General features: G+C 53.3%; 8 protein-coding genes and 1 non-coding gene across 9 annotated transcripts; 4 read left to right on the top strand and 5 right to left on the bottom strand.

The window, feature by feature from the left end:
• Positions 1–224: 224 nt before the first annotated feature.
• On the bottom strand, positions 225–1,572 carry BO66DRAFT_465922 (NAD(P)-binding protein). Its single transcript, XM_025652512.1, has 3 exons — positions 874–1,572; positions 571–733; positions 225–448 (listed from the first exon to the last, which is right to left on the bottom strand). Exons 1-3 carry the CDS (start codon positions 1,487–1,489, stop codon positions 286–288), a joined length of 942 nt encoding a protein of 313 aa, XP_025497701.1. The 5' UTR covers positions 1,490–1,572; the 3' UTR covers positions 225–285.
• Positions 1,573–1,882: 310 nt separating this feature from the next.
• On the bottom strand, positions 1,883–4,501 carry BO66DRAFT_465912 (uncharacterized protein). Its single transcript, XM_025652511.1, has 7 exons — positions 4,351–4,501; positions 4,270–4,299; positions 4,120–4,214; positions 3,824–4,061; positions 3,114–3,797; positions 2,571–3,052; positions 1,883–2,497 (listed from the first exon to the last, which is right to left on the bottom strand). The coding sequence occupies exons 1-7, from the start codon at positions 4,408–4,410 to the stop codon at positions 2,134–2,136; spliced, it is 1,953 nt and encodes a 650-aa protein (XP_025497700.1). The 5' UTR covers positions 4,411–4,501; the 3' UTR covers positions 1,883–2,133.
• A 2,238-nt stretch (positions 4,502–6,739) lies between these two features.
• On the top strand, positions 6,740–8,280 carry BO66DRAFT_465908 (phosphatidylserine decarboxylase family protein; the record flags this gene model as incomplete). Its single annotated transcript, XM_025652510.1, has 2 exons — positions 6,740–7,205; positions 7,273–8,280. The coding sequence occupies exons 1-2, from the start codon at positions 6,936–6,938 to the stop codon at positions 8,278–8,280; spliced, it is 1,278 nt and encodes a 425-aa protein (XP_025497699.1). The 5' UTR covers positions 6,740–6,935.
• Positions 8,281–9,281: 1,001 nt separating this feature from the next.
• On the top strand, positions 9,282–10,720 carry BO66DRAFT_386678 (FAD-dependent oxidoreductase; the record flags this gene model as incomplete). Its single annotated transcript, XM_025646198.1, has 2 exons — positions 9,282–9,577; positions 9,655–10,720. 2 exons carry the CDS (start codon positions 9,282–9,284, stop codon positions 10,718–10,720), a joined length of 1,362 nt encoding a protein of 453 aa, XP_025497698.1.
• Positions 10,721–10,812: 92 nt separating this feature from the next.
• Positions 10,813–13,037, bottom strand: BO66DRAFT_258389 (fungal specific transcription factor domain-containing protein). Its single transcript, XM_025643025.1, has 5 exons — positions 12,993–13,037; positions 12,823–12,935; positions 12,104–12,770; positions 11,159–11,880; positions 10,813–11,076 (listed from the first exon to the last, which is right to left on the bottom strand). The coding sequence occupies exons 2-5, from the start codon at positions 12,894–12,896 to the stop codon at positions 10,836–10,838; spliced, it is 1,704 nt and encodes a 567-aa protein (XP_025497697.1). The 5' UTR covers positions 12,897–12,935; positions 12,993–13,037; the 3' UTR covers positions 10,813–10,835.
• Positions 13,038–13,335: 298 nt separating this feature from the next.
• Positions 13,336–14,010, bottom strand: BO66DRAFT_444535 (uncharacterized protein; the record flags this gene model as incomplete). The annotated part of the gene is made up of 3 exons (XM_025651597.1): positions 13,336–13,512; positions 13,601–13,771; positions 13,822–14,010. 3 exons carry the CDS (start codon positions 14,008–14,010, stop codon positions 13,336–13,338), a joined length of 537 nt encoding a protein of 178 aa, XP_025497696.1.
• Positions 14,011–15,261: 1,251 nt separating this feature from the next.
• Positions 15,262–17,168, top strand: BO66DRAFT_386672 (cytochrome P450; the record flags this gene model as incomplete). Its single annotated transcript, XM_025646197.1, has 5 exons — positions 15,262–15,493; positions 15,546–15,827; positions 15,883–16,328; positions 16,385–16,818; positions 16,890–17,168. The coding sequence occupies 5 exons, from the start codon at positions 15,262–15,264 to the stop codon at positions 17,053–17,055; spliced, it is 1,560 nt and encodes a 519-aa protein (XP_025497695.1). The 3' UTR covers positions 17,056–17,168.
• Positions 17,169–17,601: 433 nt separating this feature from the next.
• Positions 17,602–18,135, top strand: BO66DRAFT_258347 (uncharacterized protein). Its single transcript, XM_025643024.1, has one exon. The coding sequence runs from the start codon at positions 17,659–17,661 to the stop codon at positions 17,998–18,000; it is 342 nt and encodes a 113-aa protein (XP_025497694.1). The 5' UTR covers positions 17,602–17,658; the 3' UTR covers positions 18,001–18,135.
• On the bottom strand, positions 18,036–18,135 carry BO66DRAFT_t322. Its single transcript has one exon. It is a non-coding gene; the product is annotated as a tRNA-Thr (tRNA).

Below are 18,135 nucleotides of genomic sequence, written 5' to 3'. Positions count from 1 at the left end.
CTTGCCATCTTCGCCTATAGTTCAGACTATAAGTTCCCAATGGTGTGTGCTGTATGTGGGGTAGTAGAGATCCAACACGCTTATGTCGACAGCAGAGGATTAGAGAACAGGACCAACGGTATTGCGCCCGAAGTTGAATATCCTTCCTGCTAATCCACACACTAATGCTGCACCATCATCCGCACAGTATCATATTCAAAAGGGATCATCACTAGATATTTACACCGTATAGCATGGGACTGTACCTTCTGGATTCCAGACCAGTCCACATCCGCGGCTCTGCGTTTAGGCATCCGACCCAGCGTTCTGGTACGAGTCGCTCAACGAGTCGATGCTGTGCGACTGCAGGAACTGCCTGAAAGTCATCGGCTTCACGCTCGGGTACCTGGAATTATCTAGCTCTGGCTTGAGGTATGTTTGTCCATTGGTGCAATAGTACTGATAGAAGCTGTTTTTTTGGTTCCCGCCCGTGAAGGGATGGGAAATTAGCCTTTGATTCACTAAGACCGCGCAGTATTGAGAACAGAAACAATGAGGAAAGCGAGGGGGGTAAAGGAGGACAGGACGTACAGAGCCAAGTAAGCGTAGATATTCGAGGGATCCTGGTCGTAAATGGCATGCATCTTCTGGTACAGCTGATCTTTGGAGCCGAGGCGGACCAGCCGGGGCTTCCGGCCATAGACCTGGGCGAACTCGTCTGCAATCTGGCGGATGGTTTTCCGGTCTCCGAGGACTGGTCAAGGAAAATCCCCCACGAAACAGTCAGTCCTTGCAATCAATACAATCCAGGGGGGTTTTGCGGAAACCCCGGGAGTTATCAAGCAAGAAATGCGGCGAGAGAGAGAGAGAGAGAGAGAGAGAAATGGAACATACAATGCTGCATGCCCACGGCCTTGGGATCAGTCGCAACCGCCGCCACAAACTCGGCCGCGGTGCTGTAGGTGGTCGACTCCCAAACCTCGTCCCCGTCCCCCCAGTACGAGAGGGTCAGCTGCGCGGGGTCAAAGATGCCAAAGTACCGGCTCCAGAAGGTCTCCATGAAGGCGCCAATCAGCACATGCACCCCCTGCACAGTGGGCTTGGAGTCCAGGTAGCTCTTGACCAGCTTCATCGGGTCCTTGGCGGGATGCTGGCCCAGCTCCAGCTGGGTGAAGTCCAGGCAGTAGTCACTGGCGATGTAGCGGGGCACCGACTCCAGCTCGCACGCATCGACCAGCACTTTCTGCCCGGCGGTCATAAACTCGTTGTCACCCAGGTAGCCGCACACAATCACATCGCTCCCGCGGACGAACTCGCGGGCGTCGTCCAGGCTCATCGAGTCACCTTGGATGATTGTGATGCGGTCGGATGAGCGCAGGTGCCCTGGGAGCTTGGAGGCGTTACGGCAGAAGCCGCGGATCTGCACGTTGGGGTGGTTGCGGAGGAGGTTCTTCAGGACAAGACGCGAGAACTTGCCGGTGATACCGGCGATGCCGACGGTCAGAGGCATGATTGGGGGACGAATGGGTGGGTTGGAGGTGTATGTATACAAGAGGCCCAATGGGTGAGAAGAGTTTGGATGTCCAAGACCTGATTGCTCTGCTTTCTAGCATTTCACTCCTCGAGCATGCATGAAGACAGGGTTTAAATAGAAAATCACTGCATCGAGTACCAGCATCCCTACGTGTACTTACTAGTATAATCAAAGCCATGAGCCAATAGGAGTCCCGGTAGACAGTAGTCCGTAGCGAGGAATCCACCTCCGTCAAGTTACATCATCCGTTACTTCAGCAGTCGCCCATGCGTGGAGGTGGGGATTTGTAATCCCCGAGAGAAGACACTTTTCTCGATTACTCATAGTATCTAACTACGGAATATTCATTCTGCCAAGTCCGTTTTTGACCTGCCCAGTAGTTAGGTTTAGTTACAGCTTCGTCCAGATCACGTGATTCTGGGCCCATCTCCACACATCTTTCCTTTCCTTGCATAGATATTAACTCCGTTGCAACAGTAACGTCAAAGCTTCCTTGTCATTTCGTGTTTCCTGGGATAGTCACGTGCTGAGCACCGCCGGGTAGAAAGAGAGGGCTATCGACCGCCTCATTGCACCTGGAACCCTCCAACGCAGTATTAGGTGGAGGTGCCGTTCCGCGGCTATGGAGGGAAATACAGCCACTCTGAGAAGGTCGGGAGTGATGACAGGTCCGCAATGTCAGGCTGCAGAAGCTGGAGCTCCTCATTGCCGAAGAGATTGGTGGGAGCGTTCCGGAGATTGCTCGGCTGCACTGGGTCCGAAGCCGGGCGTAGAGGGCATCCGTCCGCAGTCGGTGCCGAATCCGACGTGAGCCGGTCAAGAATCACCAGGAAATGCGTCGACAGAGCGTCGTGATGCACGGACAGACTGGACAGCGTTTGTCGGGCCTCCTCGATGTCTTGGCGCCAGGAGATCGACTCGGGGACCGAGGCGTCGGCTTTCTGATGGATCACCGGCACCAGGACGGCGTGGAAGAGGCTGTAGCTGGGATTGAAAGCTCATTGTTAGATTTTAAGCACTGTACAGCTTTGGAAAATGAGGAAAGAGGGGCACAAACAGGATAAACGGTAGCGTGACGTTCGAGTACTGACGATCTTCGATGAGGCGGCAAGTGAGCCTGATGGTGCCACGGGCGAGGTTAAGACCACTCGTCCGGCATTGCCGCTCGCTGAGATGCTCTCCTAATCCGGACTGCCCGGGCGAGATCTGTTTCCTCCGTAGCCAATCTAAGAGCGCGGGTCGATGGATGAGAAGTCGAAGACTTCTATCGCACAGCATTTGCCGGTCGCGCGCATGGATGGCCCAGGATGGGAGTCGATCGGCCGGGGTTTGACGAATGCAGAACGTGAGATTATTGTGCCAGTCATTGATCTTCTGTTCGTATGCCTTGATATTCTCGGGGTTGGTCGTGTCGGCGACAAGGGTGCGATGATAGATATCATTGGCCATGCGGTGATAGCTGGCCTGGAGTATCAATCCCGAATAGATCGTCCACTCGTCCCTTTCGACCGGACGTGACCGGCTGTTTTCAGTTAGGTCCTTGTCATTGTACGCGTTAGCAGAGACTTCAACGGTGATTCGCTGGCGCAAGTCTAGGTACCTCATCTGCGATGTTGAGCACCGGTTTGACGGTGATCAAACTATCGTCCGGCAGCAGGAGGGGGAGACCAAATATCTTGGACGCACAGCTATCCAAGCAATAGACACTCCACCACACACGCCTCCGAATCTCGTGTGCCAACAGAGTGTCCTCGGAGCCGGAGGCTGTTGACTCTTGATGAAGCCCCAGATTAACTGCAGTTCGTGTGGCGACCCCAAGACAGGTCCAGCCATCTTTCGGTTGGCCGTATCTCTGGTAGTAATCGCTCATCAGTAGAAGCGCTTGGATCAGGCTTAAAGACGCCTGATCGAAGATAGAAAAGCAGTCGAGCCGCCTCTTGGCCTGCTGTGAGAAGCTGTGACTGTGGCGCCAGTCGCCGGCGTCTTGGAGTGACCACGACCCCATGGCCAAAATCATATCACGAAGAATCAGCCAACCAACATCTTGTGCTGTATCGAGCTGATGTTCGTACTGTTTCAGAAATGTGGATTGATGCACAAAAGGGAAGACCGGGTGATAGTGTTCAAAATACGCACGGACTAGTCTTGCCTCGTCTGGAACGAGCGTTTCGACGCCGCCGGGTTGAGGGATCGGTAATAGAGTATCATCCAGGGGGATGGAGGCATCCAGTACGAGATTAGTGGGCCCATCGGGGAACGTGGTGAGTGATAGATCTATCAGATCCTGTCAGTGCAAATCCCCACGACGACCCCAAGTCGCAACAGACCTTCTTGTATGGAAGACAGGGGTGGAGCATCAGGGACCTCGAGATCAAGCGGGAGATCGGAGACGGAGGTGAATTCGGTGCTTGGGGTCCCCGAGGGCACGTGAAGATCCGCTGAATCATTGAGTAGGGATTTAATAATAGTATCGAGAGCACCGCCAGGAAACAACTTGCTCAAGGCGGTTTCAAGCGTTTCCAGTCTATCTTCGACTGCAGTAAGATGCCTTTGGAATGGGTTAGCAAGCCGGATCATCATCGCAACGATCAATCTCCAACACATACCGGCGTGTCAAAGGCGACCTGACGACCTTGTCAGGATACACACAGGGTTTGTTCAGTTGTCTGCAGAGCGCACACGACGGCCGAGTCTTGGTACACTTTCAGAGTATCAGTCTGCCTGCGTCAAATGAGGGGCAGCCGACCGAGCTTCACCTTTGCTTTCCGAGCTCGGCATTCAATGCACTATACAGATAGATTAGCAGCGGGTCCCAGTTGGCCAAGGGCAAAACATACAGCCGGTATATGGGAGTTCCTAGCCAGGCTAGTCTGGTCAAGCTGTGGAAGACCATCCATAGCACTGGAGTGTAATTCCAAATTCGGTGTGAAGAATGAGGTCTTCACAATGGGGCGAAGCTCGTGTGTGACATTTCCTGCACGGTTTTGTTGGCCATTTGCACCAAGTAACTTGCTGTAATCTGGGCGGAACCAAACAACATGGCTGTGGCGGGCGGTGAGCGGCCAGTCCGGAAGGATATACGAGTACGCCACTGTGGAAAATAGAATCTGCCGGCAGAAGAATAAGAGCTGGGGGGATCAAACCTCTACATAAACCTCAAAAACCCTAGTAAAAATGGATTCACGAAGAAAGACGCTTCGATAACAGAGCTTCGGCCTCTAAAAGACCTACATATTCTAAGATAATCGGGGGCTGTGAGATCACGTGACCAAGGGCTTTGAGGGGCTTGAGAGAGCTTTAGAAGAGGAGGAGGGGCTTACAAAGGTATAATCCCATAAGCTTAAGGGTCAGTGCGGACGGAAGGGTGGCTACAGAGAGTCCTAGAGGCGGTTACTACTGCAGTGAGGATACTGAGCAAGGGAATTCGCTTTTGCAGAGTGACCGTTATATCCTTCCGTAGGCCTGACTACCGAAGGCCTCAGGGCCACCGACAGAAAAACAACTAACTTGATACTGTGAAGAGCTACAGCTCAAGAGCCGGGATGTCGAGGATTTGTGGGATCATTCTTCAGAAACATTAGATCCACTACTCCCGAGTCGCTGAGATTTTCCTCACAAAAGTTTTGTCAAGTGGCGATTCAACTGTATCTTCCGCAGCTTGACCCCGTAGATACCAGACCAGAGAAGAAGGGTACGTCGATTATATGAGTTAGCGGGGATGAATTACTATGCCAGGTGACAGAATGATACAGATAAAAGAACTTAATGCTCTGGACAAGTACTGTACTGTACCTAGGGATTTGGTTAGCAAATCGAACAGCTTGCCCCACACGAGACCAAGCTGCCAGACACCCACCTCGTCTCACCAAATAGCAAACCATCAAATAGAAGTATGCTCCGTATCTCGAAAACCTTTCACAGTGCACTGGAGAAAGGCTCGTGTCAATTAGACATCGACAAGCCCTAGGTCTGTCCAGCGCGAGATAAAAATAGTCTTCCAGTCCCGAAGTGACCCAGCTATACCTTGCGTCCAAATCTCCGAGCTTACGTATTTTGTATACCCCTTCCAATCTAGACAGTATCAAGCTAGATCCTCTAAGAAGAGATGAGAGGATTGTGCATAGGATAAGACATGAGCGTCTCATTCTGAAACCACCGGCACACGAGTTTGAGGACCACGTCAATTATATGCTTTCGTGAATAAAGTAGTCTGTCTATGACAACAATCCGTCGTGTAAGTGCAGGAGCAGAATCATAAGCAAAAGAGAAATGTAGCAGAGACAATCAGCAGAGAGCGTTGGACGGGCGGTGGGTATAGGATAGGTCCAAAGTGCCCTAAAGGTCAGGCAGGTCACTTCGCAGAAAGATACGTAGCATGCATCAATAGACTGGCTCATTGACCAAATATTGCCCACTCCTAACGATTTTTATATGCCGCATACTGATGGCTTATGAAGGAAATCTCTCAAGTCAGAATCTGCTAGGTAAGGCAGACCCCCAAACAAGCATAGGCCCTACCTTGTGAGCAGAAGTCTAGCCCAGTGAAAGTCCGGAGCCCCCCTCAATTGAGACAAAGCGAATGGTTCAGATCAGATCGGTTCACGAAAATAGACACGTTTTGTGAGTTGAGCAAGAGTAGCGGTCAGAGTATCCAATGCCGCCACTCCAGCCAGACCTGACACCTTGAAACATCTCCTTTCCCCATCGACCAACTCAAGAAGCTCCAGACGGCATCAGTGAAAAGACTCCACTACTCCAGATTACGTACAAGCATACGCTCATCAACCCTTGCCCAGCACAAAGACAGTTAGGGAGCGAGGAAACCCACCCAATCGAGGAACTGAGAGATATAGGCGTGGCTGGGGGAATTTTGCACACGCAAGGGGGCCCAGGGCCCAGGGGTTTATTGGCAAACTTCTTTGTTGAGCGACATAACTACCTCAGGAGCAGCATTCCTGCGCGCGACATGCCTCATCTGATGATCTGATGGACCCCACAACGAAGTACCGAGCCAATCCTTCTGACCAAGCCTCCAACGAATGGAGGACCGGGTTGCATCCCTTGCGGATCAAGGCGAGCGAAAATGTCTCCCCTCGCCTTGAAATCCTTGAACTTGGACCACGGTGCCGCCAACCTGAGGGCTAAAGGCGCCATTTCCCTCTCCTCTGCCCCCATTCCTTAAGCTGGGAAGATGACCGGCGGCTTGGGGAGAAAAGCAACTCTTTCCCTCGCCGAGAGTCAAAGAATTGGAGCAGCGCGAGTATGGGTTGACGAGGTCAACAAGGTCAAGGTTGTTTTCTTTCTTTTTAACCAGCCGATTGCATTGCACTCTTGATCCACGCTTCAGGGTTTCCCTCCGTTGAGAAAGCTGTTTCACCTTGTGTCACCGTCACCGTCACCGTCACCGAGAAAGCAGACAAGCATGTTTTGCCTCGACCATCGGCAGGACCCGACGGTTCAGGCGCTGCGGGAACACATCGAGAGCGACGCGGAGTTGATCGAGCTGTTTGCGACGGCATTTAGTGAGATCCCCGAGGAGTTTCTGGACAGATCCAAGCACACTGGGCCTGCCCACATCCGCGACTACAGTGCCTTGCTCGACAACATCGACCAGGTGATCCAGACGGTGCCCTCGTGGACGTCGGCGGTGGAGCAGAACTGCGTGATTGCCTGTCCGATGAATGAAGTGCTGGTTCGTCTCCCTCTCTGCCGCCACATCAACCACGCCGGACTCCAGACATGCTAACCTTCCCTCCTAGATATGGTTCATGAACACGCGAACGGGTTCACACATTCTCGCCCGCGAGGACATCAACGCGCACTTCTACGCCATCCTCCAGAGATGGGGCCAATACCTGGCCTCCGCTGAATCCGCCGAGGCCATCCACAACGGCAAGGGCGGGTGGGTATCCTCCGGCGCGCTGACGGAACTCCTCGACGTCGTCGTGCACGCCCACAACACCACCTTCCGGGCGGCCTCCTTCGCCGACGCGTTCATCTGCGACTCGTCCCTCCCGAACTACGGCTTCCGCTCGTGGGACGACTTCTTCACGCGGCGGTTCCGACCCGGGATGCGACCCGTCGCCGGCCCCGAGGACGACCGCATCATCGCCAACCCCTGCGAGTCGCAGCCCTTCGCCTTGGTCAGGAACGTGCCCGCCAGCGCCCACTTCTCGCTCAAGGGGACCGTCTACTCGCTGCGGGACATGCTGGGCGACGGCAACGACACCGCCACCGCCCACCCTTCAGCGATCTTCACGGGCGGTACCGTCTTCCAAGCCTGGCTCTCCGCCTTCAGCTACCACCGCTGGCACGCCCCGGTGACCGGCACAGTCGTCAACGTCCTGAATCTCAAGGGCACCTACTTTGCCGCCGACCCGGCCAAGGGCTTCGAGAACGTCGACCCTGCCACCAAGGCGTCATGCCCTGACCGCCAGGCGCCCGATCTCTCGCTGACGATGATCTCGTCGACGGCCACCCGCACCGCTGTACTAATCAAAGCCGATAATCCGGCTCTCGGGACGGTGGGCTTGTTGGCCATCGGAATGGCGGACGTGTCGAGCTGCGTAGCCACCGTCGCGGTCGGGGACCGCGTCGTCAAGGGCCAGGAGATCGGCAGTTTCCACTACGGCGGAAGCTCGTTCTGTCTGCTGTTTGAGCCCGGGGTGGATCTAACCTTTTCACCGTTCGTCGGGGAGGCGTTGGCGCAGGATCCCGGTTATGAGGGGCGGTGTATTGCGGTAAATAGTCAGTTGGCGGCGTTATGAGGAGATTCTTTCGATCGTGGTCATGGAGCACGAGAGTTTGTCGGAGAATAAGTTAGGGCTGGGGTGATCTCGTGATGTGGACAGATGGACCGGCCAGGTGGAAGAATGGAAGAGTTCAGAGGATGATGGGCAAACGAGTTGCGGGAGACCAAGAAGGATGTCAAGTTGATGACCTGATTCTATAGTAGTCGAAGACATCAGAAACATGACTAGGGTTGGTCATGACATGACATCGGAGGTTTCTTCAAAAATAATGCTGATACGAGGTTTCAAACCCAGCCACGATGTAAAATGCACGTTGTCCGTACCTTGAGGTTGGCTGCTTCAGCCCTACACTGTGAGTTGCCTGAATTAAACCTGCAATTTGCCTCAGCCTCTCCGTCTCGATCCAATGTAGCCCACTAGTCGCAAGTGCCACTCCGGTCAACTTCTCAATCTCGTGCGACCGGCGTAGCAGACCTACTCCCAAGCGCCTATCGAAGTCATGAGGACCAACCACCAAAGGCGTTCTCCTGTCACGGCAGTGGCCTGTATTTAGCGAATGTGACGGAGATAATGAGATCAGAATATCGGCTCTAACCCAAGAATGAGATCTGAGCGAAGCGCTAGGGTGGATCGCATTCACGGATCGAAAACCCCAATGAACTAGCGTCCGCTTATCAAGCGGATCAGCGACTGCATAAGCGGACGTCAAACCCAATCAGGCCAGAGAACGGCAAGTACCGCAGATGCCGCGCACAGTCTCTTGGGTAGAAGCGTTTGAGATTGTCGGGTTTCGATCCAATGGATTTCCCGACACACGTCATCAGACCTCGCGTATACACTTGCATTGAACTAATGAGCGGGATGGGTATGTGAATGTCGATCAGTGGGATTATCGTGGCGGGGTGACCATATTAGGGGCCTGCATTGTAAAAGCACGGGCAGGTCAGCTCATTTCTCGATTTCTCTCTTCGCCATAAGCTTTAGATCCCCAGACACTACTACAGTGACACTTGCCAATGACACCAGCATTCAAAGTCATCATCGTCGGTGGAGGCCCCGTCGGGCTCACCGCCGCGCACGCTCTCCACCACGCTGGGATCGACTTCGTGGTCCTTGAGGCCCGCGATTCGGTCGTCCTTGACCAGGGCGCCAGCGTGGTCCTGGCACCACCCAGCCTGCGTGTGATGCACCAACTAGGTCTTTTGACGCGACTGTCCAAGATCAGTGGCGAGATCTACCAGGTCACCTCCTTCACGCGGGATGGATATGCGTTCGCCGAGAACACGGCCATCCATCGGGTTTTCAAAAAGAAGTGAGTGCGCTAGGCACAGCACGCCCTTCGGAGAAGGCGTCGTACACTGATACATGGGATCTCCGAATCCCGAATAGCCACGGAGCCGGCATGACCTACTTTCATCGCGCCCAGATTATCGAGAGCATCTACGATGCACTGCCTGCCGCTGCGAAAGCCCGGTACTTTCTAGGCAAGAAACTCGAGACTATCGAGACGCAAGACCACGGTGTACGCGTCACGTGTACCGACGGGAGCACGTATGAGGGGTCAATGGTGCTGGGTGCCGATGGGGCGCATAGCAAAACGCGGACCCTGATGCGCGAGCTGGCGCTGGCCGAGGGGCCGTCGGCTCAGCTTAAATGCAAAGACGAGGCCTCGTTCCCGGCACAGTATCGATGCCTGTGGTGCAGCTTTCCCAGACCGAGCGCCGCTGACGTAAAGGTGGGCCATGGCTCAGTCACACACTCCAAAGACATGTCGGTCATGTTTCTGGCCGGGAGGGAGCGAGGTTGGGTGTTCCTGTTCGAGCGGATACCGATGGGGCCGACGACGGAGCGGATGCGCTACACCGAAGCAGAAATGAAGGCGTATGCGGCACGGTTCGCTGAATTCCACGTGTCGAGAACACTGAAGGTCAAGGATGTGTACGCGGCGCGTTTGACTGATGGAATGGCGAATCTAGAGGAAGGGATTCTGGGGCAGTGGAGCTGGGACGGGCGGATTGTTCTGGCAGGCGATGCGTGCCACAAATTCACCCCGAACGCGGGACAGGGGCTGAATAATGGAATCCAGGATGTGGTGGCGCTGTGCAACGGGCTGCATGCGCTACTGCGAGCGACCGGTCCCGACGTACCACCGCACAAGACCTCCCTAGCCAAGGTCTTCGAGGAGTACCAGAAGATCAGGGCCGCGCCGTTGAAAGCCGACGCCAACCAGTCGCGGTCTCAACCGCGATTGGACGCCTGGGCAAGTCCATACCATCACTTCCTGGCTCGCTATGTTATTTCCTTCGCTTGGGTGATGTGGTTCCTCGTGAACTTTGTCGCCGCGCGCGCAACGAAGAAGGCCTTAGTGTTGGATTATATCCCCGCGGACGAACCGTTTCCTGACGCGCTGGTTAGCTGGGAGCATCCGCTCAAGAATGAAGTCAAAGAAGGATAGGCCAGATTGTGAGGGTTTGTTGAGGGGAAGGAGGGAGTTCTGTCATTGTGGCCCTTACAATATAGTTAATACCCTCATCATCTGTATCTGTTATTGCTGTCCCTCCCAGACCGACTTATTGTCTTCTTCTCGAAATAGCGCATCGTGCAAGACGACATAGCTCCGCCACGAAGTCTCGCATCAAGTGGACATCAACACAATAGCCAAAGTAAGTGTGTGACCCTGCCGCCCGAGAAAAACGTGCCGCAATTGTGTCGAGCAAGTGAACGTCGTCCAGCGTCTGCGAGTCACCGGGATCGTTCAGCACTTTGCAAAAGAGGTTCATGACCCCTGAAAGAACATAGTAGATCTCAAACCTGAGCGTAGCCCAAAAAAAGAACGTCAGCCTGATAACAGTTGGAATCGTACGCGGTATGCGAAGAGAGAATCGGATCCTACCAAAACACCTCCTGTGCCAATGCATCTTGCATGACAAGGAACTGTCGCAGAAGTGCGCGACTCGCGTTGGCCGCAACCTCTAAGCTCAAAGTGATGCCCAAGGCTCGGCTGCTGGGATCGGCTATCCATGCCGCGCATCCCGTACTCATCTGATGAATGGCAGCAATGCAGTATTGGTGTTGTAATTGTAGCAAGCACGAGCGCAGGTAAATCTCTTCCTGGGTGAATACCACTCCCTGGTCATTGTTCGGCAACTGCAGGCTTCGATACCACTCATTCAATCCATCATCCAGCTCTCGAACGGTCTTCAACAACTCCGCATCAGAGGCTAGTGCGGCTTGAGGAGAGTACAGCTTCCTAGTTATCTTGGATTGAACAAGGCTGAGCCTGATGTCTGTGGGGAAGAAAAATGCAAGATTAAGATTCGCTGGGGTTTGATGGTCGTGGTAGCCAAATTCCATGGCGAGTTCGTCTTCATCTGGGAGAGTGAGGTCACAGTGATCGTCGCAAATTGCTGGGGGGCGGCCGGTCCTGAGAGAGAGTTCCCTGTCGCAGAGGTAGGCTAACCAGAACAGGAATCGACAGTGTAAGTTGAAGACGGTGGGTGATTTCTGGACATGCCGATGTAGATGGCCCCCAAGGGTGAAAATGTGGCGGACCGAGGCCTGGAAGACCAAGTCGACTGAGTTGGGGGCACTGAAACGGAGCAGTCGAAAAAGAGACTATAACAGTGATGAGCGAGCGGACTTTACCCCTAATATGCCTGCAAGGACGGGATAGCTCATGTACAATCTCCCGGAAAGAAGAAGGTGCCCAGAGGATTTCAGGCCACCCAGAGAAGAGACCACAACTCCTGAGCATATGACACAATACGCCTCCAAATCTTCAAAGGAACAAACAGCCGCGTTGGTAGATCAGAGGGCGTGAACACAGGATTTGACTTACGAGCATCAGCAATGCTTGGATCCCATCTATTGTGGCCGCTCCATCTAAAGTCTCTGACAGAAGATACTGCGCTTGGTAACCATACTCTTGAATATTGTTATCATCAGGCAGGGCTTGACCGAAGGGCCAAGAATTCATGAATGCCATGAAAGCAAAAATACAGGCTCTAGCCGTGGAAGGATCAGGTGAAGCATCCGATGCTTTATTCTCGTATGCTGCCTCCATGGTATAATGAAATAGGTCTGGGTGGAGCAGAGGGAAAAAGCGATGCACCCAGAAACGTCTGAAGGACTGGAATACCAACAGTACCTTGCTCCTATCCGGTAGGTCAGGATGATCATGGGTCTGGAAGTACTCCCTTGTAGTCGCCAAGCCGCCCACAGATTGGCTTTGTCTTCGCGGACTGTTTAAAGACAGGCGATCGAAATCAATGGTCTGACCGGTGCGCGATTCCATCCACTGCCGACTCTCGGTGGTGAAGAAGGGCAGTCCATTAGAAGCACGAAGATGCGTCGGAACATGTCCCATGATGTGATCAATAGCGACAGGTGAGCGATGGGACGATCCTCGTTGGGTATTCGAGTCAGAAGGTGACTTGACCTGAGCTGTGGATCCATTCGCCGGTCCCTCTGATGCTTGCTGCTGTTCTCCCATTGGAAACAACAATCTGCTCGATGAAATTATTAGCGTTTCTTGGGCATGGACCGCGAATTACATACTCGTGATCGTCCGTTGAGGAAGGCTGGTTGAAACGGTGGTTGCGATCGAAGGTACATTGCAGGCCCTGCTGCATGCACCATTCGCACGGAATCCTGTCCCGATAACATTTGATCTGGATATTATTAGAAACAGGCTTCCAGGGGGGGGGGGGGGGGCGTGAGCGCCCCACCTTTCTGCGAAAGCAGGAGTCGCATGCAAGACGCGTGCGTGCGCGAGATTGAGAGTCGTTGGCTTGCCGAGACATTTGCGAAACGAGAGATGTAGAATGTAGAATGTAGAATGGGGGATATTCGGAGAAAAGTGCCAGTGGTTGATGCCAGCCTGGAGCCGAGCGGGTGATTGCCTAACTAGTGGCTGACTTATGCAAGTATGGATGACTAAGCAATACATTACACTTCCAGCACAGCCGTATATCCAACTATCAACCAGTTATTGTAGAATCACGCCTTACGCAACATAGAACCTCGCCAGACTCTGCCTCTCATCACACAGATGAGCGCCCAAGCGATTTTCTAGTTGTAAGGCCCATGAAAGGCCGCTTGAACAGGTGGAAACTCGCGATCCTGAACCGCCCACGCCGCCTCGCTTAAAACCGCATCCGGGAGCACGAGGATGGCATTGGCGGTTACCGTCGAGACCAGTAATTTGATGCGAAACTGCCCTACCCACTCGTGTATTTCCTTGCAATACTGCATAGCACAGAGAGTGAGTCTCGGTCCAACACACATGTTCAGCCTTAATAGAATTCAAGCCTACATCTGGAGGAACCATACTAACCTGTTCCGAAATCACCTTCAGCAAATGAGTATAGGTCGGCTTCAAGATGACGGTGTTGGCAGTCACCCGGTGCTCTCGATAGGACTCTAATAGCTGAGAAGGAGCGTCTGGGCAATCAATGTGTCGAGGGAGTCGGTGATGGCCCGGGTTTGGGACTAAAGGAGCGGGATGCTGTCCTTCGTAAGTTGAAGCGCTGAGATGGTCTTATCAAGAGTAACAACATCGACGCCGATCTTCAGAAGGGTGGCGATCACATCGTCAACGCCGGTGCTTGGGTCGATATTCTGGAGTGGGCTATCTGGGGTTGCGGCGGGATGGACGTCTTGCTGAGAGCTGCCTTCGGAGATAGGTTTCCCCAGCAGTTTCGATGCTATAGCAAGTAGTGTGAAGATAGTGTAAGCAAGCTTCATTTTCATGAAAGTGTGTTGAAGTTGTGCGTGGAAAGGTGAATACAAGAGAAAGCAGGACTTTGGTGGCTGAAGCTGCAGAAAGTGGGTGGTAATCGCGGCCGGTGGTTTTGGTTGTATTTAGACCCAGAGTCAAGTCGTACAACCGAAAAAAAGTGTATAGCACGAAAGCCTGTGGTGGTAGTGCTTGCGATGGCAATACAGTGCAACCCGTTGACCTGTCATACCTATTAGAGTTTGGTACCTGGAGAGACGGACCTGGAAGGAAATGCATAAGATGTAACTCGGCACATGCTGTGACTTCATCGATAGTCTGAGACGTGATACGCTGCGTACACGAAGGTAGAACAAAACTAGCCAATGTGTGGTTGTAGGTGATGAAGGTAAGAGTCTCTATCCCACTTTATTGCACCAATATCACAGATCTTGTTCGAGGTCAAGCTTCGAATGCATTAAGGCTTCCACTCAACCTTGATTTATCCGAAGGTAAAGTATAAAAATATCAAAATCAAAGATTTCGATCTCTCTTCACCGTAGCAGTGGCATTTCCTACCCGTTATATGTTTTCCCCAGGGGTTAACATGAGCCACCGCTTGATATTCTTTTGGTAGTGGCTTCAGACAACCGTTATATTCGAGAAGTCTCGGAGATAACAAGGAGGGTCAGTTCTCTTGCCGGTTTCACCGTTACGGGGAACGACCCATAGCATCATGAATAAACAATGCTCGGGGGGAAGGAGCTGCACAAGCACGTGGCTTACATCTGCTAACCCTCTTATTACTTATGTGGCCGGCGTCAAGAGAAACAAAGATCCCAAAAATCGATAGACGAAGATCGGACTTTCGCCTATCCACACGCAGGGTTTGGCTAATCCTTCACGCACATGTCTGTCTGTCCCAGAAGACAATGCAAATTAATCCGGCGTAGGTAACATTCCTAAGCGACGTCCTGGGCCCCATCGTGCAGACCATCCTCGTCCAGTCTATTTCCTTCAGCGTCCCACTGCGGCGGGGTCTGCATTAGTGCCACTCGCTTGGTACACGGGAGGAGAGCTAATCCCAGAGGAATGATTGGCCTACATGCTTGATATCCTTGCAGATTAAAATTGGCCATACTGGATTCGATAACAATACGGGCTTATATTTGATGTCACATATGCATGTCCCCTCACGGTGGTGAAATAATATAAGCCTAGACTGACGGTGAGAGAAACCCCCCAAAATTACAATAATTCAGACACGCGCACTTCTCACTATGTTCTCAAACTTTTCGACAATACTTAACCCCACAGGCTTTTTCTACTTGGTTGGGATCTGGGTTGCGTCTCGTCTCGTCCGCGCCCTGTACAATGTCTCCCCCTTCCACCCCCTCAGCCACATTCCAGGCCCGAAGCTCGCAGCTGCCACATTTCTGTATGAGGCTTGGTTTGATTTAATTAGAGGGGGTCGCTTCACCCACGAGATCAGGCGATTGCACGAAATTTATGGTTCGTTGTACCGCTGCCACGCTTGGCCCTGTATCTGACGCCGAGAGACCAGGTCCGGTGGTGCGCATCAACCCAGAGGAGCTACATTTCAACGACCCCAATTTCATTGACGAGGTGTACCCCACCGCCGGGCGCACACGAGACAAACAGGTTCACTATGTCACTTTTGCCACCGGCCCTACTGCTGAGGCGATGTTTGCGACCATTAACCACAAACACCATCGCATCCGACGCGGCGCGATGAACAAATTCTTCTCGCGTGCACAGATTGCGCGGCTGGAGCCTGAAGTTAAGAGGCTGACCGACCAGCTCTGCGACAAAATTATCCGGCTCGGTAGGGATATAAGCCAGCTCTCTCGAGAGAATCTCGCTGAACCGCTGATTCCCAGGCACCAAGGACCACGAACCGCTCGATATCACTACCGCGTATAGCTGCTTCACCGCGGACGTCATCTCCGGCTACTGCTTTGGCGAGTCCTTCGGATTCGTGGAGCAGGAGGGCTGGGAGCCCAACTTCCGAGACGCCGTTGTGGGTCTATTGGAGACGATCTTTCTCTTTCGGTTCATACCTGTAACCAAGCTTCTGGTACCTTTAGTCCCGTTCCTGTGGAGATGGCTGCCCCGATCATTGCAGGTGTACATGGACGAGTCGACGGAGAAGATGCCGGCTCGCGTCCGCCAAGCGAGGCGGGAGTTCGAGACGGGGACCATCCCCAGCCGGCCGACTATCTTCCACGCCCTGCTTACTTCTTCATTGCCGGAGGCCGAAAGGACCGACTACCGGTTGACCGGGGACGGTTTGTCGCTGAACACCGCGGGGACGGAGACAACCGCCGTAAGTACCACCCTTTCAACATTCAGATCGGTTCCCAGCACTCAACAAATATGCAGTGGACCCTTACAGTCGCAACCTACTACCTCCTGGACCAGCCAGAGACGCTTGCCCGCCTTGTGGAGGAACTCCAAGCCGCCGACGCCACCAACCGAACGTGGAACGAACTCGAGAAACTACCCTACCTGAGCGCGGTGATCGCCGAGGCACTCCGCCTGTCCTACGGAGTCAGCCCGCGGAGCCCGCGGATTGCGCCGAACGAGCGCCTCGTCTACCGTGGACGGTTCCAGGGGCGGGAGGTCGTCTACGACATTCCCCCAGGCACGCCCGTCGGCATGTCCAATGCGATCAATCACCACAATGAGGAAGTGTTTCCCGATTCGCATAATTTCAGAGTGGAGCGCTGGCTTGAGGCGGATGAAGCTCAGCGCCGCCGGATGGAGACGGGTTTGACTTCGTTTTCGAGGGGAAGTCGCTCATGCGTTGGAATCAAGTATGTTTCAGCCTTGCTACAAATTGAATACAGTTGTGCTCACGCTCCATGCTAATCTCTATGACAATCAGTCTCGCATACTGTAACCTCTACGTGGCAATGGCGGCCCTCGCGGTGCGAGTGCTCCCCCGGACGAAACTCTACCAGACGACCGTGGAGGATGTGGCGTACGATCATGATGTTTTTGTAGGGGTGCCAAGACGGGAATCGAAGGGGGTGAGGGTTGTGGTTTCTTGAGAGAAACTTGAGAGTGAGGATGAGCCAATGGTCGGGCTTTCTTATGTATGGCTAGAATCATGCACGCATTCATCCAGTAGGGGTCATTCTCCCATCGTCAACCCAGAGCTCTGAAGTGTGTGAAGGCGAAGACACGCTACGCTTCTATACGTTCCCATACCTGTAAGGCTATACTGGATTACCGATCAGATTCAAAGCCGGCTGACACGGCGGGATCACCACTCCATTTGTAGGCTTGAGAAATGGTTACGGTGGGGGCGGGGCGGGGCGCGGCCGGGACGGACCGGCGGGATTCTCCACCAGGACGACAGTCAAGCCTTTGCGCCAGTCGACATGGGAAGGGCAATGTTGAATATTCTTGAAAGCAGGAAAGAGACTGTAGCACAAAGAATACTACGCGTCTAGGGACTCTCAGCATGCCCGCCATTTCTCATAGTGTGAATGTCATGAAGAGCCTGGGTATCTGTATCCGATGAGTATAAACACATCAAATGCCATTAACCGCCTCATTACTAGAGCACATGAAAAGGGGATCATCAATCTGGTCACAGCTTCAGATATCACACCCTACCAGCCCCGCATGAACCTTAACCAAGCATCTAGATGCTATGCAGGGGGTTCCAGGGCCGCCAGATGAATTTTCACCAATTAGAATTCCAACACACAATACGCAAGATATCCCTACCAGCAGCCAACCCTGGACATGTCCAGTTGGAGCAAAGTTCATTCCTTGTAGGTCTACACCATAGACCCATCATATACGTCCAGCACACCTATCCAATACCCCTATACATCCACCACTTCCACCCCAAACCAGCAAGCCCAAGCCTCCAACCCCAATCCCGCTGCCAAAAACACCCATCCACCAACATCCCCAAAATCTCACCACCAACCCCCTTTCCAAAAACCCCTACATCACAAAATACTCCTATGACGCCCCAATGACGTCCTACCCCTCGCGCAAGCCCCCCAAAAAAGAATGCCGCGACTGGGACTCGAACCCAGAATCTGCACTCCACACCGCTAGCATAAGGCTAGTACGGGGGCTCTGCAATGTTAATACCACTACACCACCGCGGC

The sequence above is a fragment of the Aspergillus aculeatinus genome, assembly GCF_003184765.1.
Source record: "Aspergillus aculeatinus CBS 121060 unplaced genomic scaffold BO66scaffold_96, whole genome shotgun sequence".
Classification (NCBI taxonomy): Eukaryota; Fungi; Ascomycota; class Eurotiomycetes; order Eurotiales; family Aspergillaceae; genus Aspergillus; species Aspergillus aculeatinus.
This window is presented reverse-complemented; position numbering and strand designations above follow the sequence as displayed.

Bases quoted from the DNA above. Each gene is read 5' to 3' on its own strand.
- BO66DRAFT_258347 (XM_025643024.1), top strand. From the start codon at position 17,659: ATGCTATGCAGGGGGTTCCAGGGCCGCCAGATGAATTTTCACCAATTA.
- BO66DRAFT_465912 (XM_025652511.1), bottom strand. From the start codon at position 4,410: ATGGATGGTCTTCCACAGCTTGACCAGACTAGCCTGGCTAGGAACTCC. The intron at 3,798-3,823 runs GTCGTCGTGGGG...TTGCACTGACAG, and splicing joins AAGGTCTGTTGCGACTTGGG to GATCTGATAGATCTATCACT. The intron at 2,498-2,570 runs GTTTGTGCCCCT...TTTCAATCCCAG, and splicing joins GTCACGCTACCGTTTATCCT to CTACAGCCTCTTCCACGCCG.
- BO66DRAFT_465922 (XM_025652512.1), bottom strand. From the start codon at position 1,489: ATGCCTCTGACCGTCGGCATCGCCGGTATCACCGGCAAGTTCTCGCGT. The intron at 734-873 runs GTATGTTCCATT...TTCCTTGACCAG, and splicing joins GGCCGTGGGCATGCAGCATT to TCCTCGGAGACCGGAAAACC. The intron at 449-570 runs GTACGTCCTGTC...CCAAAAAAACAG, and splicing joins ATCTACGCTTACTTGGCTCT to CTTCTATCAGTACTATTGCA.
- BO66DRAFT_258389 (XM_025643025.1), bottom strand. From the start codon at position 12,896: ATGCAGCAGGGCCTGCAATGTACCTTCGATCGCAACCACCGTTTCAAC. The intron at 12,771-12,822 runs GTATGTAATTCG...TTCATCGAGCAG, and splicing joins TCCTCAACGGACGATCACGA to ATTGTTGTTTCCAATGGGAG. The intron at 11,881-12,103 runs GTAAGTCAAATC...TCACTGTTATAG, and splicing joins TCCAAGCATTGCTGATGCTC to TCTCTTTTTCGACTGCTCCG.